At 52.1% G+C, this 24,609-nt stretch overlaps 1 protein-coding gene across 1 annotated transcript in view; it reads right to left on the minus strand.

The window, feature by feature from the left end:
* The window catches only part of LOC123650386 (cadherin-23-like), a 294,848-nt gene that overhangs the window by 122,791 nt on the left and 147,448 nt on the right, over positions 1-24,609 (minus strand). Inside the window, exons 7-8 of the mRNA XM_045569214.1 lie at positions 8,331-8,525; positions 3,871-3,999 (exon numbers count right to left, since the gene is read on the minus strand). Coding sequence (XP_045425170.1) covers positions 3,871-3,999; positions 8,331-8,525 — 324 coding nt within the window. The remainder of the gene's footprint in view (positions 1-3,870; positions 4,000-8,330; positions 8,526-24,609) is intronic.

The raw sequence follows: 24,609 nt of genomic DNA on the forward strand, positions 1-24,609 counted from the left end.
CGCCCCCGTCCCCACTTCCATGACAGGATTAGGGACTTGAAAGGTGGACGTGCGGTTTGCTTCGGGAGTGGGAGGCGCCCTCGGTGGGGAGGAGGCCGCGGGGGCTGAAGGGGACTTCCGACCAGAGCTGCCACAGCACATCCTGAGGTAGAAAATCCTATTTCTCAGTCCTTAATTCCAGTCAATTCCAGTCAAAGGGCTGATAGGCATCGGCTGGCAGTAATTTGTGCAGTTTATCCGCTCTTTTCACCTTCTATCGGTCCTTCACTGACGGGCAGGCCGACATGCTGCTGCTCGAGTGAGGAAATTAAAATCTGATGCAATAATCCCAAATAAGAAGGATTTTATTAGGTAATATATACACTTTAGATGAGGCACGCTTGCCCGATGCACTGATACAGGGAGGCACATGCTGGGAGCCGCAGATAAAGACGGGGGTGGGGAGCGTGGGGAAGGTCCGAACGGGGGCCCCGGGCAGCAGAGGCTGGGCGTGTGGGTGCTGGGGTCCCCCGGGCGGGAGGCTGACAGGCCACGGTGCGCCACAGCCCTGGCTGGCCTGGGAATTGCTGCGTTAAATCAGGGCTCCACACCGTAAAGGGACAGGGAGGGCCCAGATCAAGGCAGAGAAACCAATTAGAAGCCTGGAAAAACCAGCCTAGGAGTGCAGGGAGATCAGCCGAAGGAGTAAAGCTTTGCAGGAGATGAGGGGACTTAAGAACTCCCCCCAGCGTGGAGAAGGGAGGGAATGCAGGGGCGTGGACACGGAGGATGCTTCTGTGGGTGCCGGGAGGGCCAGGCCAGGCCTGGGGCAGTCTGAAAGCCCAGACTCACTTCCTCTCTGGCTTCCCTAGCCCAGTCACGAGCCACCCAGTGGGGCTCCGACCTGCCCTCCCAGACTGGGCATCCAGCAGCTGCCCAGGCACTGGCCTTAGTGTTCTTGAGGGGGACAAAGGGACAACTCTGGCAAGGCAAAGAGACATCAAGATCCCTGAGCCCGAGAGAGGAGAATCTTATGAGGTGCTAAGGACAAGCGTGAGGAGACTAGGCGCTAAGGTGGGCAAGCGTCTGGTCTGCCCAGACTGAGGGCAGCTAGCAGTAGCCCGTGGACTCATCTGGAGAACAGAGGGTATGGTTTAGCACAGGGCCTGCACACAGGCGGGGTCTAATAAATGCTGATGGATGAATAAAGGAATGAAGCCCAGAATGAATGGATGGACACACTCAAATCTGCAGACCTGAAACAAAAACATGTACTAGTTTAATGTAGGATTGCTCTGCTAAGATACAGGGATGCTGGAAAAACACAAACCGAGAACACCCTTCTTGCCGACTATTGCGCCTCGGAAAGGAAGCTGAGGCTGGGAGCCCCAGCCCAATCTGACCACGATAACTACCGACTGACCAGGTCACCACCCACCATGGTAGAATGTCCTATAATTGCCAGCACGCACATCTTATCGTTAAAGCCCCGAGGTGAGGGAGGCATGACTGCAGACACTATCAGCCCTAGTTTCCCAGCGAGAAAGTGCTCAGGAGGCCGTGAGAGTTGGCCAAGGTGAGTGACGGCAGTGAGGGGACTTTTCTGCACTCCTCGGGCTGCCCAGCCACCCACTTCAATCCAGTTGGCTTTGGGCACCTTCTCTGCACTCGGCCCTGGGCATGATGCCCTGGGAGACCCAAAGAACACGGGTTACTTTTGAGCTCCCAGGGCATCCTGTGAGTCCCAGAGAGTCAGGAAACCCACGTACACGGGAGAACATTACAGGTGTGACTATAATTAACGTGGAAAATTATGCGGCATGGAGACAGTCAATTCTACCAGAGTTGAGGGAGCGGGATCGCCACCTCTGGGACTGGCAGGGAAGAAGTCAAGAAAAAATTCTCAGAAAGGGGGAGAGTGAACTGGGTGGGTGGACTTTGCATTGGCAATGACAGCAGGTGTGAAGGGTGGAGAGGGTGCAGGATGCGGGGAGCACTGGTCCACCAGGGCAGTGGCTCACTTCCTCATTCACCCATCCCATAAACACTTCCTGAGCACCCACCGTGTGCTACCCCAGCAGACTTCAGTGCAGCAGGCAAGCTGTTCAAGGGCCCTAAGTACCCTGGGGACATTCATGAGACAGGGGCAGATCGTTTTCATCTGCAAACAGCATGTCAGATCTAACCCGACACTGAGATGTCGGCCTGGGAAAGGTGGGGTGGGGGCAGAGAGAAGGGGTCTGGGGAAGTCATGGGAGACGAGCTGGGCCGGGCTGAGCAGGGACAGTCTTCAGTCTCAAAAGCTGGGGCTTTCCTTGTCCGTAGGATGCAAAGAAACAGAAGGCTGGGGGTGGGAGATATCCCCCTCTGCTCTCAAAGCAGCTTCAAACATCTGCAGTAGCAAATTTGCTTGTTAGATCCTCCCTCCACAGCTGGCTCCAAGAAGGGAGTGGCCAAATGCTAGTCCCACACACCAGGAGACTGGGCCCAGTACTTGGAAGCAGCCAAATCAAGGATGCCAGTGGTCGGGATGGCCATGATCTCCAAGCTGGGGTCAGGCCCAGGGGCACAGTGTGCACCAGGGGACAGGAAGCCTGCTGGTGACGCATATACACACCACACACACCATGGAGTGCTACTCAGCCACAAAAGGGAATGAAATAACGTCCTTTGCAGCAACTTGGATGGAACTGGAGACCATTATCCTAAGCGAAGCATCTCAGGAATGGAAAAACAGATACCACATGCTCTCACTTACAAGTGGGAGCTAAATGAAGGATATATGTGGTCATAAAGAGCTGCAAGAGACACTGGGAACTGACAAGGGGAGAGGGTGGGAGGGGGTGAGGGATGAAAATCTGCCTGTCAAGTTCCATGTACACTCTTCTGGTGACAGGCACACTGAAAACTCTGACTTCCATTTAACAAACAACACTTGCATCCTCTAAGTTTTTCAGAAAAAAAAAAAAAAAAAAAAAAAAAAAAAAGGGAAGCCTGCCTGTCACTTAACCTCACTTCTCTGAGCTGTGCAGGTGTGTAGGTGGGCCCTGAGCATGCGCAAGCTTCCCTGAAGTTCCCTCAAAAGAAGGGGCACATTTTTCTTCCCACAAATTCTGTTCCCCAACCTGATATCAGGAGTTGTGTCTGCCAAGAGGAGGTGCCCTTTTCTAAATTATCAGCCCAGGTGGGTGTTTCGTTCTAGTTTGCACAGAAGCACGGACGGCGACCGGACTAGGGATGCCTGTCATTGCCTGGCTGTCCCACAGCTGAGAAAAGCTGCCCCACCCACACCCCTGGGAGTGGGCAGCTGCATGGTTTGTTCTCTAAGATGCCCAGTTCCAGCTGACTGGGCCAGGGTGGACACGTGGCCCAATGGCAGCCAGTCTACAGGCTGCCTGGTGACCTCTGACCTTGTGACACTGCACAAAATCAGGAGCCTCTCTTGGTAAGCCGGACTTGAGAAACCCTAGGACTGAGCAGCTGGGGATAGCAGCTAGAGCCAGGGCCCTAGGGGAGGGCAAGCTGTTGCCACCCTGGGCGGTGCTGATGGGCCAAAAGACGCAGATTGGCCCGTGGGAGACATGGCTGAGCCACACTGATGTTCTGTGGAGCCTGATCCAAATCCACCCTCCAGCCCCAGCTGGATTTTCCATAGCCATCTCTACCTGTCCACACACACCTTCCTGAGCAGCTCCCCTTGCTTCCCTAGCAAACCTTGTTCTTTACCCCTGGGAGCCCTCTGGGGTGACAAGAAGGTGAGGTGGGGTGTGGGGTGAGGAGGGGTTGGAGTTTCACTGTGCTAGGGTACCCATCACCACCATGCCTGGGGACTGTGGGGAGGCAAGCCAAGGGGGAGCCCGTCCCCCAACCAGGGCTGGGGGGGGGTCTTACCGGAGGAGAATGCTCGTAGATGTTGGTGCTGTAAGGCAGGTTGATGAAGATGGGGTCCATGTCCTGGACGTCTGTGATGATGATGGCCAAGTTGGCCAGGGTGGACAGAGGCCTGGTCTTGTCTTGATCCTTCGGGAACAAATAGAGTGTACAGCCTTAGGTTGAGTGATGTAGACACGCACACACAGAGACCTGTAACGTGTGATACAACATGTACACACACACACACACACACACACACACACACACACACACGTGCTCTTGCACTTCCACAGGGAAGGACTTAGTAAGAGGAAGCTCAAGAACTCTAAGAACCTATCAGGATTCCTGAGCTGAGGCCCAGAGGAAGGTGGCCTGCCCAGTGTCACAGAGCAGGGCTGGGTGAGAGCCAGATCTGCGCCACTGGGCCAGCCTGACCACCCGACGTCTGTTGGGGTGACTGGCTTCGGCTAAAGCGATGGTGCCGTCCTCAGCCTCTTTGCTGTGTTCCACTGGGGGGCACTGCCCCTCTCTGTGCCCACCTCCTGCCCCTCCCCATCCCAGGGCAGCAGGGGACTGAGTAGGATGGAGACTCCTCAGAAGAAAGGCCGTCTGGCCACAGAGGGGGTTGCTCTGGGACCTGCGTCCCTGCTCTGGGCTGTGAATTTACCGGTCAGGTGATTTTCCGAGTCATACCAGCAGGGGGCGCTCCAGGGCCTGTGACATCTGGGGGGCTCCAGGAAGGCATCCCTAGAGGTCCTGCAGCCCATACCCCTGAGGCCAGGCAGGCCAAGTTAGTTGGGAATTTCATCCTATAAAAGTTCATCAATGAGGCTGTAGTCTCAGCTACTCGGGAGGCTGAGGCGAGAGGATCGCTTGAGCCCAGGAGTTCAAGGCTGCAGTGAACTGCGACTGTACCTGTGAGCAGCGACTGACTCCAACCTGGACAATACAGTGAGACTCGTCTCTTAAAAAAAAGGAAATTTAAAAAAGGCTTGCCAAGAAGGGACATCCGAAACCCATCTTCTTATCTTCTGTTTAAGTAGCCGGCTGCTATGGAAGGACGACCGCCAGCAATAATGGCAGCCACAGTGCTGAACACGGATCACAGACCAGGCCCTGTGCTGGGCACTTAGTTTACATTTGTAATTGTTATGGGCCCCATTGTTCAAATGAGTTAACAGAGACTCAGAGAAGTTAAGTAACTTGTCCAGAGACACACAACTGGTAAGTGTGTAGCCAGGACTCAAACTCAGGTCGTTTTACATAAAAATTTGCCCTTAACAGTCTGGACTTGAGCTCTAACATCAGCTCAGTCTCTAACCTGCTGGGTAACCTCAAATGAGTTCTTTTCCCTCCTGGAATCTCAGTATCTTTCTCTGTGAGATGGAGGACTCAGCTGAATGACCTTGGGCTTGTAAATTTTCGAAGATTCTCTCCCTTGGTTTGTCCTAAACGATGCAAGGCACTGATGTTACAAGCCTGGCACCTGCTCCTGCCCACGAGAGATAGAGCTGCAGCGCCCAGGAGGTGGGAGAGCTGGCTGTCCTTAGGAGTCCTGGGGGCAGGCCAGGAGATGGTGGGAAGGGCTGCAGGGGTGGGCAGTGGGTACAGCAGGAAAAGGAGAGTCTGGAAACAGGAGCTGAGCAGAGGGCTGTGGGGAGACAGCCCACTAGGCTCAAGGCCAGGGGCCCACAGCCCGGGCTTGGGCACTGCCCACCAGGAGAGCTCTCAGCCAGGGACCTGGACGGCCACCAGGCACACGGAGCCAGAGTGGGGAGGCTCAGAACAAGTCTCCCAACCTCTTGGGCAGGGGATGCCAGTGGTTCTGATTGGCCATTACCAGGCTTTTGTGAGCAGCTGGCTCTTGTCCATCCTGGCACATGCCCTCCCCATCCCACACCTGCGGCTGGATCCTGTTTGTGCCACAGACATCCCTTGTCTAGCCCACCCTGGACTCTATGGTGGGACCCTGGGAAAGGGGACAGCAGCGGGCACATCTGGGGGAGCAGGCATTCTGCCAGGCTCCAGCTGTGACTCTGGGGCCTGCGACTCTCAGCAGCTTGTTCTCACCCTGGTGCCCACACATTGGTGGCTAGGAACCCACACTGCTCCCTGGACGCCGTGCAGAAGAATCTCCTTGTAGAAATGCCTAGTGGCCAAGGCAGAGTGCCAGCCCCAAGAGGGACTTGTGGTGTCAGCTCATCCAGGAGTGAGTGGGAAGCCGTCCGCTGAGGGACTTCTAGTACCTCTCCTGTCCTCTGCTCCTGACTGCTGGGAGATTAACAGCAATTTAACTGTATTCATCATCCCAGCTTGAGCCCAGGCCTCTTGGCAGGCCCAGCCACCTGGATTCTTACCTGTGCCCAGCTCTGGTCTAGTCCCCAGGGCCCAAAGCCATGTTTATGGTAGAAGAAAATTATCCCACAGTGAAAGGTTGGTAGAGAAAGAGGACGAGCATCTGCTTGTTTCCGGGCCCGGGTGTGCGCAAATGAAGGGAGGCAGAGAGCAGCGTGTGAGTGCAAGGGCGTGCGGAAGGTGCAGGCGAGTGTGTGCAAAAAGCAAATTCTGGGCTTGCAAGTCCCCTTGACCCCAGAAGTCAGTTTTATAAACAGCAGTTTTATAAACACACACACCTCCTCCCAGGTGACCAATACTTAACTAGGGGAGAAGGAAAGAATGTGAGTGTCATCTGCAGTGATCTCCCCACAGGCCACTGGGTCAGGGTCAAACAAGAAGTTTGGATTTCCTGGCTCTTGAAGCCCCTCTGCATCTCAGCCAAGCCTGGGGGAGCCCCATCTTTCAAAACTGGATCCTCAACCCGGGTCTGGGCTCTGTGACCTGCCAGTGCTGCTGGGAGCCCCCCTGCAGCTACATGGGGCCAGGGGTGGGTGCTGTGTGTCAGGTAAATGGATTCTGGAGGGTCAAGAGAGACTCCTGTAGTTTGTTTTGCTCTTGGCCTAAGCTTTTTTGTTTGTTTGTTTGTTTTCTGAAACAACGTCTTGCTCTGTTGCCCAGGCTGGAGTGCAATGGCTTGATCATAGTTCACTGCAGCCTCAAACTCCTGGGCTCAAGTGATCCTCCTGCCTTAGCCTCCTGGGTAGGTGGTACTACAGGCACACACCACTATGGCTGGCTAATTTTTTTTTTCTTTCTTTTTTTTTTGAGACAGAGTCTCACTCTGTTGCCCGAGCTAGAGTGCTGTGGCATCAGCCTAGCTCACTGCAGTCTCAAACTCCTGAGCTCAAGCAATCCTCCTGCCTCAGCCTCTCGAGCAGCTGGGACTACAGGCATGTGCCACCATGCCTGGCTAATTTTTTCTATATATATTTATTTATAGTTGTCCATATAATTTCTTTCTATTTTTTTAGTAGAGACAGGGTCTCACTCTTGCTCAGGCTGGTCTCGAACTCCTGAGCTCAAACGATCCACCCGCCTCGGCCTCCCAGAATTCTAGGCTTACAAGCGTGAGCCACCACACCCGGCTGGCTGGCTAATTTTTAAAAAAAATTTTTGTAGAGATGGGGTCTTACTATTATGTCCAGGTTGGCTTCCAGGACTAAGCTTTGGAAACAAAAATCCAAGGGACAACAGGTCAACTTCTGGCCCTGCTGCCAGCTGATGGCCCCAGCTGTGCCCTGAGTCAGCATCCAGGAGCAGGGAAGAGGGGACTGCAGGTCAGGATCTTATTTAGGGTGTGGCTGGCCTGTCCCCCAGGCCCCACAAACAGCTGGCAACAAAGGCCAAGCTTTGATGTCCTACAGATTCAGAGACTCCTGGCCACGGGGCATGGTGGTTAGAGCACTGCACTAGGAGTTAGAAAACCTGGGTTTGGGTTCTTGCCTCACCACTGTTCATCAGCTGTGTGAGTCTCAACAGAGTCAGCCATAACATGGCATAATCACTTCTCTCCTACCTCCTGTCTTTGACGCAGCTTGGAATTCCCAGGGGCCAGTAGGGTGCCTGGCACAGATGGATGCTCCCTACTGTGTGAGTGTCCCCACTCTGGGGAGAAGAGGCCCTTGGCTCCTGCATGTTGGGTGGTGTCAGGACACAACTGGGTGGACACCTCCATCCTGTGTCCCAGAGAGCAAGAGCCCTGCACTATGAATGTCCCAAGGAGGTTACCAGAACAGGCTCTGAAGTTGGGCTCCTGGGTGACTATGGGCAAGTCAGTGAATTTCTCTTGTGCCTCAGTTTTCTCATCTGTAAAATGGGCATCTTAATAACACTTATGACACAGGGATGCTTAAGGTTTACTAGAGACAGTCCATTTAAGTGCTCAGCACAGTGCCAGGGACGTAGCACGAGCCTTCAGTCACATCAGCCATCATTTTTATTATTTCTATGGCCAGTATCATTATTATAGATCCTTGAGCAGCATGGAACTGAGTCATGTCCCGTTGGGATGCCCCATTGCTCTCTCCGAGGGTGGGAAGAGGCAGATGCCTGGTTGCCGGGGCCCCAGTGTGGCGACTCACCGTGGCGTTGACCGTGAGCTGGTAGGCCTGTGTGGTCTCGTAGTCCAGCTCCCGGATCACTGTGACGATGCCGCGGGCACTGTCGATGGTGAAGAACTGGGACGGGGGCTGGAAGGAGTAGAGGACGCTGCCACCTGCACCCAGGTCGGGGTCTGTGGCATTCACGATGAAGATGGGCGTCCCCACCGGAGTGTTCTGGGGGTGACAGCAAAGCAAATGCAAGGATGAGCCACGGCGTGGAGCAGCTGCCTTCATCAGGGACTAGTCCCCCAGAGCCCATGAACCACAGCCCTCCAGCCAACCAGACCTGGGGCTTTGTCATTTTCATTCTAGGAGGGTTTAGAGGAATTCAAAATGCAGTATCTATTTTTTTTTTATGGCCTCCTGGTGGCTGTAACAGCACCAGCTCCAAAGATGATCTGCTCATCCTGGAGTTCTGGATGAGGGGCCTTTTGGTCCCCAAACACATTTCTTGGTGGTTTCATTTCCGCTGTCCAATGCCCCTTGGCTGTCCAAGCCACAGGCTTCTTTTTCAGGGACCTCCTGGCAGTCCTTCGTGCGGGGGGATGACAGACCATGCGCTTGAGGCAGGGGTGTTCTTTGTAGGGCCCCACTAGGCTGGAAGGGGCCTCCAGAGAACAATGCCACAGAGTTGCCATGACTTCTTCCTAACTAGCCCCCGTCAGCAGGCACATGTGGGGCTGAATGGACCGGCTCATAACTGCCCATTCCAACCACTCTGTCCCCTAGGGACAGGAGGCTGGCAGTGAGAGGTCCCCTCCTCCTCACCAGCCGTGACTCCCCAGTGCTCTCTGCACAGAACACAGGCCCTTGTGGTCTGGCCCTGCCTCCCCTTCACATTCTATCTCCTGCTGTAGATAAAAGTAGAGCTATTTGTACTTCTCAACCCCAGCAGGCTCCCTCAGGCCTCTGGGCCTCTGCACATGCTTCTTCTCTGCTAGGTCTGCCCTCCTGGACGCGGCTGCTTGGAAGGCACTCATTCCCTCCAAAAGAGAATCAGGTCTGCAAGGGGTTGGGGCAGACAAGGGCTAGGGTTTCAGGGATGGACCAACCACTTGTTAGAATCCTAGCCTTGCTGTGTGCTTTTGGGTTAATTATTTAATCTCTTCGATCTTTGATCCACTCTCTGTACACTGAGGTTAATAATATCTCATACGGGTAGTGTGAAGACTACATAAGTTCATGGGTGTAAACATCTCAGCATGTAAGTGCTGAGAAGACGGCAGTTGTGATTTTAACGTCTGAATGCCTTCTAGAGGGTGCCCACAAGGGCCCCTTCAAGGGTAGGGCAAGGAGGTAGCAAGAAGCCCTGACAGTAAAAGGACCGTCCTGGGCATTGCCTGCCTGCTCCCCTCCCCCTGCCATGACCCACTGGGTACCCTGTTCTGCCTCCCCCTAATCCCAGGTCCTCAATGCACAGCACCTCCAGGTTCCCTTGCTGTCTGGCTTCCAGTTGGGTTCTGCCAATGGAAGGTTCTGGAAAGAGCTCAGAGGGCAGAAGGAGAAAGGGTTTGGGATCTTACTTCCCCACTCCTTCCAGCTCCAGCCCAGCACCTTCTCCTCCCCAGCCCCAGCTGTCAGTGGGCTCTGGTAACACTATTTTCCTCCCCTTCTCCCTTTAGCCCTAGGGGTATAAGAGCTTCCCACTGTTGCTAACCCCTGGGTGCCTCAACCTCCCTTATTTTCCCCAGCCCCACCCACCCCTCTGTGAGTAGACTCCTCATGGAAATGCCTCTACTGGAACTACCTGAGATGAACTTTTTCCTGCCAGGACCCTGATGGATACAGGCATCCTAAAGTACATACCCTGATTCACCACATGCAAAGCCCTGGGGACCGAAGTCCCCGGGCACTGAGCTCAGTAAAACCAGCCCTGTCCTGACATGCTCACCAGGGTGGCACCAGCCTTAAGGAGATCTTTCTGAGATCCATGGCTCACCACGGTTCTCTCTCCTGCTCCCTCTCCCCCCACCTCTAGCTCACACATAAGTGCAAGAGCTGGCCCCACATATCCAGAACAACACTCTCTGTGGGTGCCCACAGTTCCTGCCACAAGAAGGGATGGCCGTGTTCTGACTTCAGTATTGGAAAACAGTAGCTGCACAGCATGTTAGAGCACTCGGCCTGTCAACCAACACCCTCGTATGAAGCCAGTGCCCAGGAGAGAGGGAAGGCTCCCACAAGATGTCAGCTCTCCAGCTCCTGGCCTCAGGGAGGCGAGGACATTTTACGCATCCATACCACGTGGTCCAGGGCAAAGGTTTTCTATGCATCTAATCAGAGGCTTTAAGAGCACAATCCAGGAAACGGTAGAAAAGTGGGAAAAGAAGCGATGGTCCCTGTGTCTGACCTTCTTGGATTATGTTTCATGCCCTGCAGTGAAAACCCATTTAATTTCTGCATAACTTAGAAAAGTTTTTAGCGGGCCTGGCAAAGAGCCATTCATATACTTATAAGGGACAGGGCTTTTGAAGAGAAAAGAATACTGACTTCGTGCATTTCAGGTCCTCGGCACCATGCTCTATCAGGAAAATGGGGCTTAGGGGGCACTCAGCACATACACGGGGGCTTCTCTGAACACCCAGCTATTGTTCTGAGGAAATGCACAGATGTGCACATAGGTCTGTAGCCTCAACGCAAGTAGATTTCCTTCATAGGGCCAGGTGCATCTGGGTTTCCAAGTATACTGTGGGCAGTAAAACCTGGTGGCTCAGAGCAAGTCAGACCCCCTAGCTTTGAGTCTGGGCCTTTCTAGTGGGAGACCTCAGACATATGCTGTTAAACCTCAGTTTCCTCGTCTGTAAAATAGAGCTGTTTGTAGCACCTGCTTCCTAGGGTTGTTGTGAGAATGAATTGTATGAGATAAGGTGTAAAGAAAATTAAAAAATATTCTCTCTGGGCCAGGCACATGGCAATACTGAGCAATATTCAATAAATGGTAATTGCAATTGTTATTATAGTAATAAAGTATTATCCCAGGCAGGGTGAGATGAGCCCCACTTAAAGGGAGAAATATTAGAAATAGTGTAAACAGCCAATGAATCTCTTCTCTTTGAACTTGGACACATGCGAACCTTAAAATTCAGAAAGAAGACATCTTCATGGATTGGATCGTGGCTACTGCAGACTGGGTGAGGATGGGGGAGCCTCAGGAGACCCTCCCAAATGGGTTTGAGGGCCTTGGATCCAAGGCAGGGGTGAGAGGGGAACCTGGAGGCCAGGGAAGCTCCTAACCGAGAAGTCCAGTCCTGACCACGCACCACTATGGGACAGCTCAAATGTAGGAGCTGGATGGACCTTGCGGATTATTCAGTCTGGCCTTCCCATTCTATAGATGCAAAAAGAGAGCCCAGAGAGGAGACGTGTCTTGCTCCAGGTTCCACAGGTGGTTCATGGCAGAGCCTGTGAGTAGAAACCGGGTGCCCTGACTCATATATAGCGCTCTTTCCACCTTCCCTACAGAGATGCCACCAGCTGCCTCCCTGCCACCCTCGTCCAGGACACGCTGCTCCACATGGCCACACCTCTGCTCAAGGGAACGGATCTAGTCAGCCATGTTTGTCCATGTGACCTCAGATCCAGGCTGCATCTGATTGGTCTAGGGGTAACCACCTGACCCAAGCAGGCCAATCAGATGCAGCCTCAGAAATTAAATCAGTTTTCTGTGGGAATCTGAAAAGAAGATCTTTGCTATCTTGTTAGGGCTGGAGTGGGCACCATGACAGACCAGAAGCCACATGGAGGCCACAATTACAGGGTGGCAGAGAAGCCACGGGCAGCCAGAGGAAGCCCGTCCGCAGTGAGGGGAACAGAGTACAGTGAGGAAAAAAATGGAGACGAGGCCCTGAGAGCCTCCCTGTCCTGGTCTTCACAGGCCCCGTCTGACTTCACTTCCTGCGCTAGGCTGTGGTGCTGTGACCCTATCTGTGCTGTCCTTCCTGTGGGCACCCCCCTTGCTCACATCGGCCTCCATGGGTCTCAGCTCCCTGCTCCCACTTGGGACCCCCAGGCCATGCCCAGCCACGGGTGGGGCTTCCTCCTTCCTGCAGCTCCACCCCAGGCTCACCCCGACCCTCTCCTGCTGGGATTCTGCCCCTTTAATGCACACAGCTGGGCCACAGAAAGCAAAGCTCCAGGCCACCACTCCTGGACTGCTAATGAGGGCACAGTGCCAGCAGACACGAGGGTGGGAGGTTATAATGGGGAGATGAATAAAGCTTCCTGGATGAATGCAGGCTCCCTCTTCTTTTTAAGTGTCCCCAGACACTCCTTTTAACATGCAAATCCACTCAGGTCACTGGCAATTATCAGCATGCATGTGGGGAGGTGGCGGGTGGGCAGGGGACAGCTTGATCTCGGACTTGACACAATCAGCAGGACAGGCCTAGAGGAGAGATGCCTGGCACAGCCAGGCTCTGCCGTCCGCAACAGGAGATGGGGGGAAGGTGCTTCTCTGGTGTCTGGGTTGGGGTTCGGGTTCTATAGAACCGTGGCCAGAGCTCTGCAAACAGTGCCAAAAAGCCCATTGCAGCAGGGCATCGGGCCTGCCCTATTCTCGGGCAACCTCTCCCTACACGTTCATTGTGGAAGCTGGTCCTGGGTCCACCTTCTTGCTGGAGAAGAGCAGCTCTGGTCTTTGGAGGAAAGGCCTCAGGGGGCATGACTACTTCTGCTCCTGAGCAGGCCTCTGGGTCCGCTTCTCTGCCCCTACTCTGCTTCCAGCACCCCATTCTCCATGGGACCCCCGCCCAGTCCTACCTACTCCCTTATGGCTCTGGGCCATTTCAAAGGAAGTCTCCCCAAATGCACTGCCTGTGCCTTCAGGGGACCGGGGAGTGTGTTTATGCATCGTCCCCTTCAAAACCCTTATACCTGCCAGGTTGTCCCTCTCAGCAGGTGGCCCACGCCACTGGAGGTCATGGGCAGGGCAGGCCCTGTTCTCCCAGTCCCCATTTAAGCTCCACATCACTGCTGATGGACCTGCTATAAATGGGCCACCCTGTGCAATTCAGAGACAAATAAATCTTTTTGCTACTCCTGGGGTGACAAGGGAATAGACTCTGGGAAAGTTCTGCCGTACAAGGGATCTTGTTCATTAATAATAATGATAAATAGCTCCCGTCTCACATGCAGTGTGAGTTACATTACACTCCAGGCTTCTCCAGAGGTGGCTCGGGGTGCTCACTGGAACGGGGCGCAGGGGTGTGTGCAGCGAGGGAGAGCAGGGCTGGGGGAAAGCAGCAGAGGGGCAGGGAGGAGAAAACAGCGGTGGTGGGTGGGGTAAAGAAAGGAGGAGGGCAGAGGACGGTGAGGGAGGAGGGGAGGGCACAGGGCACAGAGGAAAATGGGCTGGGACGGGGAGGGCCAGAACTGGGGCCAAAGGGAAAGGGGGAATCAGAGGAAGAGAATTTGCAAGAGAAGAGAGTTGAGGAGAAAGGAACTAACTGAAACAGGGGAAAAAGAAACATTATAGAGGGAAAGTTGTGAACAAAGGAAAAGTACAGAAATGAAGGAGCAAGAGAAAGGAAGGTAGGAGAGAGGAAAAGAAGAAGGATGCCACACCCTCTCGTCTTCCCGGCGCACCCCCCACAATTAGATTTATTCTGTACCCTTGACCAAATCTCAGCAGAAAGCCCTACCGTTTCCACTGTAGGTGCCATCTCTAAAGGCGTTATTAATATTTATGGAATGCTTGCTAGATGCCACTACAGTGTTTAATATCTTATTATAGAGCCTGTTATAAAATGCATTAGTAATAAATTCCTAACAGATGGAGTTCTGACAAGGTGCAGGTGCCTCGGTGGGTCAGACTAGGGACAGAGGCCCCCGTGCTGCTCAGAGGCTAGGCTGCGGGTGCCTGGGGGGTGGGTGGGGACGGGAGGGGGTCACCACTGATTCAGCCTCAATCCCTGCCATCTTCTGCCTGTGGCCTGGGATTTTCACACATCTAGCTCATTGCTTCCTTTTCCCAGATCGGGGAAGTAGAAGCTCAGAGAGATGAAGCAACTTGTCCAAAGTCACACAGCTCGGAAGTGGTGGAATCAGGATTCCACCTTTCTGTCCTCAGACCACAGGGGCCCAGAGATGAGGGTGGAGAGTGAGCTCAAGGCCCCTCCTTGGTGGGACTGATTGATCCACTGCCCAGTCTGGAAGAGCTGGTGGAGGGGGGTGGCAGCCCAAGAGGAGCACTTTAGGCTGTCTAGTTGAGAGAAGAGAGGGTTGATGGGGAGCCTTAGCCCAAAAAGAATTTCAGAAGGAAATTCACACTATCACTAAGAATAAGGAAACAGGCTCCTATTGTAACAAGAAGAATTGAAGTCAGAAGTGAGGAACTTTCTGAACAAGGGCCCCTGGGGCAGAGGGGAAACATCTGCCTTTTGGTTTCTGTGGCTGCTAAAACAGGCACTGCTGCATTGGTGACCCTGGAGGCCCACTGGGGTGCTTTGGGTGGGTGTCGCTCTCAAACATGAGGCTTTGGAGGTTTCATGGCATTCTAGCTCATGGGGGAGCAGTAAAGGAGATGACACGGGTCCGTGGGAGATGTGGGCTCTATTTCTTTCTCATATAGGCAAGAAGGCATTTGCGAGCAGGATTCAAGGAACAATGCAGAGGGAAAACCAGGAGGGACAAGTGACCGCTGGGCCTCGATGGATATCTCAGGGGCCCCACTGTTGCCAGGGAGAAGGCAGGCTCCTGTGTGCACAAACCCACACGTGTACACATGCACTCCAGCGCCTCTCCCTGTGGAGGAATCAGGAAGAGATCACTTCAGACATCTCTTCTCTCGACTAGTGTCTGCTCTCTCTCGGGTGATGCACGCTGGATCTAGAAGGTGCCGGGTATTCTCTGAGGGTCAGGGTGGGCTGCCAGGTGGAGGTGCTAGCTCTGCGGGCAGAAGGATCCCCAGAGGGCCAGGCCCTAAGTCACTCACACCCCGACACAGCTCGAGAACTTTTCCCTGGGGCTGGGCTGGCCTCCTCAGCTGTTCTCGGGACCCAGCTCAGCACTCTCCCATCCCTGGGTCCCTCCTCAGAGTCCTGCCTTCGCCACCCTCCAGCTGGGGACTGTCTCTTCTGAACCCCTGGAAGACATTCATCAAAGTCTAATGGCCCTGCTGACCTGACGGAGTGATCTTGAACTCCCCCTCTCTCTCTGGCCTCCCAGTCCTCATCCTTCTCTTCCTCTTTGTTAGGTACCTTGGTCGCCACTTCAGTCCTAGCACTGCTGCTTGCGCATAGAAGGCATTCAATAAATGTTTTAGAAGCATCGAGACTATGTGGTAAACATGGCAGATTGAACACATCCATTTATTTCTGTTTTTGTCCCAACCCCTCACCAAAATGACAATAAGGGAATTAAAAATGCATAAATCTACAAGGGCAAAAAGAACAGGAGAAGAGACAACAGCAGATGAGAGATGTCAACAAAATCCTGGTAACTGGAAACAGACGGGCCAGTGCTAACCGCCCTAGGAGACGGGAAAAGCTGCCGCTTGGGCCTGCCTCGCAGGACACGGGAAAAGCTCAGGCCCTAGAGACACCAGGCGATGCCGAATGTGAGGGAATGGGGCAGGGCTGAAACAGGAAGACTGGGCGAATATCTTTAAAAGGGATGGCTAGACTCCCGGATCCCTTCCCCAACTCTTGCAGAAGACAGATTTACTTTCTGGAGGGTCTGAGTTAGTGGGGCTCTGGACTTGTGCTGGGAGCTGCAAAAGGCCCTGAAAACATGAATCTGCATCTCCTGTCCCCCATCAGGCCTCTTTTGCCATTCGGCCCCTGAAGACTGAGAGCCAGGCAGGGCATGGCAGAACCCGCCCAAGAGAAAACAAACATAGGCAGTCCCGGGTGACGGACGGCCAGACTTAAGGCGTGCTGTACTTACAGACAGGCTCCCACGGCTCCCCATAAGGATGACTTGTAATTAAATAATTAATAATTTGGGAACTAGTTTCTTCCGTGTGTGTAAGTAAACCTGCACGGTGCAAGTGGTTTGTCGACACAGCATCTCTATGTAGCAGCTAGTCTCGTAGATGGATGGAGAAGAAGCAGCTGATAGAAACAAGAACACCATGGATCGGAAGACCCAGAGCCAAGAAACTTTAAAACAAAAGGATTAGCTGAAGCCTTTTGTCTCACTGAAGCAGGATTTGCTAAGCTTGTGGAGCAAGATCGTAACACTGAGAGGTATATGAAGGTTTCCCGTGCAGTTAGTGAGGACATCAGCTGCTACAAGGCCATTTATGATGAAGAAAAGAAAAAGGCTGTGTGAACACCCCTAGGTACCTTTTGCAAGACACTGACTTGAGTGGTGAGCTCCCGCATTGAGGGACAGAACCAAACCCTGACTCTCCGCACCCACTCCAACCTCTCCTGCACCATCTCCGTCATCAGCTTCTGATTAATGTCAGCTGCCTTCCTGCCGCAAAAATGCCACTTCCAGTGAGCAACACATTGATGCAGCATTAGGTGAGTGTTCACCTTTAACAGTCTTTTTTGAAATTTCTCCTATCTCCCATGTAAACCTTTTGTATGACTTTGTTTTTATGTTCTGTTTGAATGAAAAGAAAGAGCACAATAGTTTCTGTAGCTTATTATTACAGCACAGGGGTATTATTATTATTACTATAGTATTACGCTATATTATTATTATCACATATGAGCCATTATGGTATTATTATTACCACCGTATATGTGCTGTTTATCATGGATCCAAGTTACATACAAATCTGACCTAAAGACATTCCCAGTAATGTAATATCTTGTCCGTAACCTGGGGACCACCTGTATTAACATGTTGTAGTTGCCTCAGAGAAATAGCTAGGTCCTCATCTAATCACACCATAATGAAGCCCACCAGTTAACAAGCAGCTTCCACCCTACCCTGCCCCAAACACACACAGCGAGCTTCCAGGCAGCTGCATGTGAACTCACTCTTAAATATGAAGAGACAACTAAGGATTGCTAAACATTTGAGAAGAGCCCCTGCTATGAAAGACAGAGGGGAAAACAGTAAAAAGGCATAACAACAATAAGTATTTTTAACATCTTTAGAGAGACAAGACATAGCATTTTTGGAATAAGAATATTCTGAGAAGAAGAAAGGTCTAGTAGAAATTTAAAACTCAACAGAAGAGTGAGAAGATAAAGAAATTTCTCCGAAAGTAGAACAAAACTCAAAGAGATGAAAATGAAGGAGAAAAGGAAGAAAATCAGAGGAATTCAGATGACCCGTCACCAACTAACAGGAATTCCAGAGAGAAAAAACAAAGTAAATGAAGGGAAGGAAATTACCCAAGAAGTAACACAAGAAGATACCCAAGACCCAAAGGGCATGTTTCCGGATTGAAAGAGACCACTCTGTGTTTAGAAGAAAGACCCACTCTGAGGCATAAAACCATGAAGTTTCAAAACACTGAGTGTCAAAAATATAAAAAATTCTAGAGACTTTCAGAGAGAACTCAAAAGGCCACATGTAAAGGATCAGGAGTCAAAGTGGCATCAAAGTTCTCAATAGGTTCACTACGGGCTGAAACACAAAGGAGAAAATAACTTCACTTTACGAGGAAAAGTATTTCCATTCCAGAATTCTATACTTAGCCAAACTATCAACAAATATAAGCACAGAATAAACACATTGTTCCAATAAAATGAAAATAAAATTCCATGAACCCTTTTCCTGGAAATTACTGACGGGTGTACTCCGCCATAATGAGAGTTAAACTAAGAAAGAGGAAAATATGGGATCCATGAAACGGAATCCAATACAGAAGATAAGAGATTTCCCAGGGTGACTCTTTCCCTCTCCCACGCCCTCTGCACATCACGCCTCCTGCCATTCTGCCTGCAGAGTTCAAGTCCGAGAGCAGCCAGTCCGGGGTGGGCAGGAGGATGGACAGTCCAGGGAAAATGTTGCCAAGAAAAATACAAACCAAATTTTAAAAACCAATATGCTTTTAACATCATGAGAGGATCCCTACAGAAAACAGTGAAGAATACTAAGCAAACAAAAAAGAGGTGATTATTCAATCTAGGGAAAACAAAAGAGGAAATATAATTACAGTATATTATGTGGCTCTGCTGTGAATACCATTTACATAATCACAATACCATATACACTAAATGCTGTTTTCGCTAGAAGGAGGGATACAATTACGCTTGAAGGGTGGATAGTGAATATCAAGAGAGGGGGGTGTCTGTGTATGTGACTGTGTAAGTGTGAGTGTGTGTGTGGCAAAGGTAAGGTAAAGTATGATATAAAAGTGAAATTTGCATCCTCCAGAGCTGGAAGTCAATAGATAGTGTTCAAAACTAAAAATATATATATAAGCATATGATTTTTGAATAAGATAAATATCAGAAATTGAATGAGATTGTCCCAGGGTGGGAATCAGAGTGGGTAAGGATGGCGCAGGGCACTGATGTTTTTATTATAAGCTGAGCTGTGCTATTAATATTTGACTTTTAAACTCATACATATATTACTTTGATAAAAATTAATATAAAAAATGACAAAAAGTCTCTCCCTATGGCTGGCCCACCGAGTGGCTTCCTCCCTCTCAGCCCTGCTGTAATGGATCCTGCAGAGCCCCTGCCCTAAAGCGCTCATCTCCCATCTCATTTTCCTCCTCCAACACCGTCATTGCTCTTTTACCTCCAAGGCAAAGTCTCCCAGACCTTGAATGTCACCACAGTCTGATCAAACCTTCTCTCTCCAAACCCACCTTTCACTACTGGCCCACTGAGGCCCTCTGCTTCTGTCAGGCTGGTCTACCGGCCAGCCCCAAAGTGTGGCCCCACCTCAGGCCATGCTCACAAGGCTTCTGTCTTTTCTACCTGCATTCCTTTGGGTAATTAAGTATATCCCCTAGAGAGCAGAGGTCAGATGTCACCCAGTGTCTGGGGACTGACGCTCTCTCCCTTCCTAAAAGAAGCTGTCGGCTCCACCCAGGTTTCCAGCACACGTGCCCAGCTCCCATCCCATGCACACACTGGCCCCAGCCTTTGCAGGATGCTGGACCCACAGGGCTGGGTGGAGCCTCATCAGAGGGACATCTGGGGCCTCCCTCCCTTCTTCTCGGAAGTTGATCTCCAAAGCCAGTGTGAAATGGCCCCAGCTCCTTCTTATTCAGACACTAAGGGGATCCCAGGTAGTTTTCCTCAGCCCCATCCTGGCCCAGGGACCTTGTAGAATGAATGAATGACAGTAGCGTTTGGGGCCCCCCCCCCACCGTGCCACCTTCCATTAGTGCACACGTTCCAGGACAGTCCACACACCTGCCTCCTCCAGACACCCCTACACGCACCCACTCACTTGCTGACCAGCAGGAGCAGAGGGACGGAGCATGTGGCAGCACAGGGTACTATGCATCAGGGATGCTGCACAGCTGGCCAGCCCACCCAGCAGTTGGCTGAAGGCCACATGTAAGGAAAGAAGAGGACAGGAAGGGCCACGCTGGCTCTGCACCACCCAGCAGGCAGCACCACCCTTCCCTCGGGGGCTGGGCTTCCATTTCCTCTCCATGGAATGGGAGCAGCCACTGAGAATAAAGGCGTGAGTTAGGACATCCTGTCCTGAGCTGCTCAGAGTACCCTCCACTCCATTCCCAACCTGAAAGATGAGCCTGAGTGGCTGCTGGGAGCCTCGTCCCCTAGCCCCAGAAGGGACTTTGAAACCAGGTTCTGGAGGCCGAGAAAGGTCTCTTTGGTGACTATATTACCCTCCATGCACGCTGGCCTGATTGGGAAAAATCCAGAAACAACAGTCCCAAACTCTGGGTCACATTGTGGCTGCTGCTCTCCAGGAACAATCTGCATGACTTCCTTCTCTGTTGCCATAGGGTGTCAGCATAAACATCTAATGCCTCAGTTTTCTCATCTAGGAAATAGGTATAGTAATCCCTGTACAGTCTTCTCCATAGAGCTGGGGCGGAGAGAAAAGGAGTTAACAGTGGAAATGCACCTTGAAAAATCTAAGGCCAAAAAACAAACAAACAAACAAACAAACAAAATCTTTGCAACCTTCTCCTGAGGCAGAAAATTCTAAGAGAAAAACCCAGGCGATGTGACCTATAGAAGAGTCCTCTCTAAAAAGCCAGCCTGAAGTCACAACCTGGGTCATCTGGGTTCCAGGACACTGTCTCTGAGCCCAGGGCTGCAGGGGGCTGAGCCATGCAGCAGTCTTGAGACTTGGTAGGTTCTGGAAAGTGAAGACTGATAGATGCATGGAGTCCCCAGTAATAACTCACATCTACTGATGATTGCCTACATGTCAGGCCCTGTTTTAAGTGTTTCATGTGCATTATCTCCTACCATCCCGATGGCAGCCCGTGCAATACACACTATCACTGTCCCCATCTTCCAGATGCCCCAGGCCCTGTGATGATGAGCCAGAGCCGGGGGTTCACACCCAGGCAGGCTGCTGCAGAACCTAAGCTCCTCTCCCAACACCATCCTCTTCTCAGTGATGCCTGAGCAACGCTGACCAGGTCCAGGGGCAGGGGGCTGGCCAAGATGACCTTGAGGAATTGTGATCATGTCATTCTGGCTATGTGCTAGGAACAACTAAGGAGGGTTACAGGGGTTGCTACAGAATGCCTTAGGCCAGCCAGAGGTTCCAGGTTCAGAACATGACAGGTGTCCGGAATCTCTGGAAAGGTGCTAGAAGGGGAGGAGTCAGCTATCTGGATCTATCAGGTTCTTTCATTCACCTGTCCCTAACACATTTTAATTTTTTTTTTTGAGACAGAGTCTCACTCTGTTGCCTGGGCTAGAGTGCCGTGGCATCAGCCTAGCTCACTGCAACCTCAAACTCCTGGCTCAGCCTCCCGAGTAGCTGGGCCTACAGGCATGTACCACCATGCCTGGCTAATTTTTTCTATATATATGTATGTTTTTAGCTGTCCGTATAATTTCTTTTCTATTTTTAGTAGAGATGGGATCTCGCTCTTGCTCAGGCTGGTCTCGAACTCCTGAGCTCAAACAATCCGCCCGCCTCGGCCTCCCACAGTGTTAGGATTACAGGTGTGAGCCACCGCGCCCGGCCTGTCCCTAACACATTTATGAAGCAACACAGCATGGGACTGTATTGGCCACACTCACATCCTCATCTTTCCAACACAAAAATGGCTAAGAGTAATTATGCGTGCTTATTTATGTGGAGGAAAACAGACACAATAAAGGGAGGATTTGAGGGAGCAAAGGTGTCAGGGAATTTGCAGTTTGAGCCCTAGCTCCAGCCTTTATGTGCTGTGTTGTTTTAGGGAAGTTGGGCAGCCTCTCTGAGCCTCAGTTTCCTTATAGTGAGATGGACATAATAAGAAAACCTGCCTCACGGGGTTATTGTGAAGTTTATGGGAGACATTGGGTGGAAAGTGCTGAGTGCATAAGAGGTATTCGATAAACCCTTGGCTCTATCATAATATTATTATCTCGTGGGGCAGGTGTAAGGGTTAAGGGCAGAAGTGTGTATAGACAACGGTATGTAAACTGTAAAGTACTTTGCAAATGTTACTTATGGTGGGGGGTCTGGAAGGGAGCGGATGGTTTTGAAGGCTGAGGTCCCTGCTCTGCGCTCAGAGATATAAGGCCTGGGGAACCCTCTGGGTGGCATGCACCGTGCACCTCTGTCCCAAAGGGTCCCAGTCTCGGTGTGCAGAGGCCTCTAACGCTGCCCTGAGCTCTCTGTACCCAGATCCATTGCTCACAAATGGGGCTCCATCTCCCAGCCCTCAAATTCCCTCGCAGATGATGAATCATGTTAAACAAAATGAATATGCAAATCTCCTTAGGGCGGGTCTTACATCTATGGGAGGCTGTGGCTAATAAATGGATTCTGAATAAGAAGACAGCTCAAGCAATGCAACTTCTGCTGTCTCTCCTCCCTCTCCCCTCAGGCTCCTCCCAGCCTTGGGCCCCTTGTCCCCAGCCAGGCATGCATTCTGAAGGGGCGGAAGAAGGAGGTGGCAGAGGCCTGGGCAGGCATGAGTGTGGGTTGGCCTGGTGTGGTTTTTGCCTCTCCCATCCCCTTGGGGACTGCTGCTGGCCCTTCAGGCAGTGTGACGTGATAAGTGGAACCTGTCACTTGGTGCCCGGGGGCTTAAAGGCAGACAGAGCTGGGGGAGGCTCACACCCGGCTACAGGGAAGCTGAGGGCTGGTGAGGGCTGGGAGAGAGGGGGTTGGTGGGCCCTGGACCCAGGCAGGGAGAGGGTAGCTGCAGAAACTCACCGGGCCCTAGGGGCCTTAGGGAAAGGGTTCAAGCTTCAGTAGGTAGAGCAAGACTGGAATGATCATAGGTCAAAAAGACTTTAGAGCTCTCCTGTTCCAACAATTCATACTCCTGGCTGTGCATGAAAATCCCAGGGGGACTTTTAAAAAATATCAGTGCTGGGGTCCACCCCCAGGCTCTGTTGTTTTTAAATTCCCAAAGGAGTTCTCGTGTAAAGCCAAGGTGGAGAAGCACTGCCCTAGCCCAGTCACCCCATTTTACAGACGGGGAAGCTGAAAGAGACCTGGAGAGTGGAGGGGACTGAACAGGACTCTGGGTCACTGGGGCAGAGTTCCAACTGAGATGCCTGCATCCCTGCTTACCTGCTATCGTCCCCTCCCTTGTCCCAACACGGATGCAAGGTGGCTGCCTGAACACACATCATTCTTAACCTCTCGGGAAGCAGTGTGGGATGGCAGAAAGAGCCCAGCCTAGGGGACAGAAGACCTGGGATCGGTGTGGCCTCTGTGTGACAAGAATCAAACCTTTCTGGCTTGTGGGTCCTTGTCCAGACAATGATGGAGCTGAAGCACCTTATTGCCACATTCCTTTCCTGCTCTGTAAGGGTATAACTGTAAGTCCTTCCTGAAATCTAAGGCTCTCGGCTGCAAACCAGCCCCTTTGCTCCGGGGCTGTCCTCAGAATATATAAAGGCAGCATGTTCTGAAGTGAAAATCGATGAAAGCATTTCTCTCTCTCTTTCCTTTTTTTAAGAGCCACACTCTCCACTGAGACACATGACACTCTCAGGTGGACAAAACACAGGTTAAAATGGCCCATGGCCGGCCATAGGTGCTCCCCCTGTGCTAGGTCTACAGGGCGCAACCGCTGAGATTGGTGGGAAAAGACCTTCTGAGGACAGCCAAGGGCACCATGGACCAGGACACCAGAGGCCTTGCACCCTGTGGCTCTGTCCCACCAGCCCTCCAGTGGACCACGGGCCCTGGAATGACGGGAGGCAAGTCCCAGCCACCTGTCCTGCTCCCTCTTCCACTTCTGTGTGAACTTGGCCAAGTACTGAAGCTCTTTGAGCCTCAGTTTTCTCATCTGTACACTGGGGATGAAAACACCTTCCTCCTGGATCTGTGAGTCCCAGATGAAGTGACGGTTCTGAGAGACTTAGCCTAGGGCCAGGCCCATGGTCACGGTGGTAGCAGTTGCCATCATTGCAGTGAACTTCACTATTGCCAGGTAGTGGCAGCCTCTCATTCTCCTACTTGCGCAGGGGCGGCCACAAAGTTCCACTCACCCAAGGAACACAGCTCGGGATGGGGAGGGAGCCCCACTCTGTTGTCCTTGGGAACTGTTCCAGGATAGAGGTCATGAGAGTTCTAAAGGCTGTCTCTGCTGCAGGTGGGACACCCCCTGCAGGGGTTGTGGGAGGAACAGGGCAGGGGTCCAATCCCTTGGTCTCCTGTGCCTGGTAGACCAAGGCCCACTGGGCTCTACCACCGGCTTCAGGGACAGACAGAAGTCCTGGCACACAAAGACCGTAAGAAGATCACTAGACTGACCCCAGGAAAAGATGGAGACCTGGAATCGCAGATGCACCCTGCTCAAAGGTGGTCCTAGGACAGCCATGGCCTCATCTATTAAGGCCAGACTTGACCAAGAAACAAACTAGCCTTCCTTTCCCTAGCAGAACCTGGGACAGGTGCCTCCTGGGTAGTTCAAAAGGATAACCAACCTGGTCAGGAAATTCCAAGGGCCTCCCCAGACCCCTTCTGGAATTAAGAATGCTGAGACCAATGTACAAGGAGAAACAGAGTCCTTCTTATCCCTCTTCCTCCTCCTCCTCCTCCTCCTCCTGGCCCCAGGGTGCCCAGGGAAGGGCTCAGCAGCTCCTAGGGCACACTGACCTTCCCCCAGGAAGCAGGAGAGACCAGGGGTAGGAATTGCAAATGACTTTCATTAAGCAGGGTGCTAATACCATGAATTACAAATGAAACCCAGATGAAGAGGACCCTGGCAGCCTTACCTCTGTTTGATATT

Source organism: Lemur catta, chromosome 14 (assembly GCF_020740605.2).
Source record: "Lemur catta isolate mLemCat1 chromosome 14, mLemCat1.pri, whole genome shotgun sequence".
NCBI lineage: Eukaryota > Metazoa > Chordata > Mammalia > Primates > Lemuridae > Lemur > Lemur catta.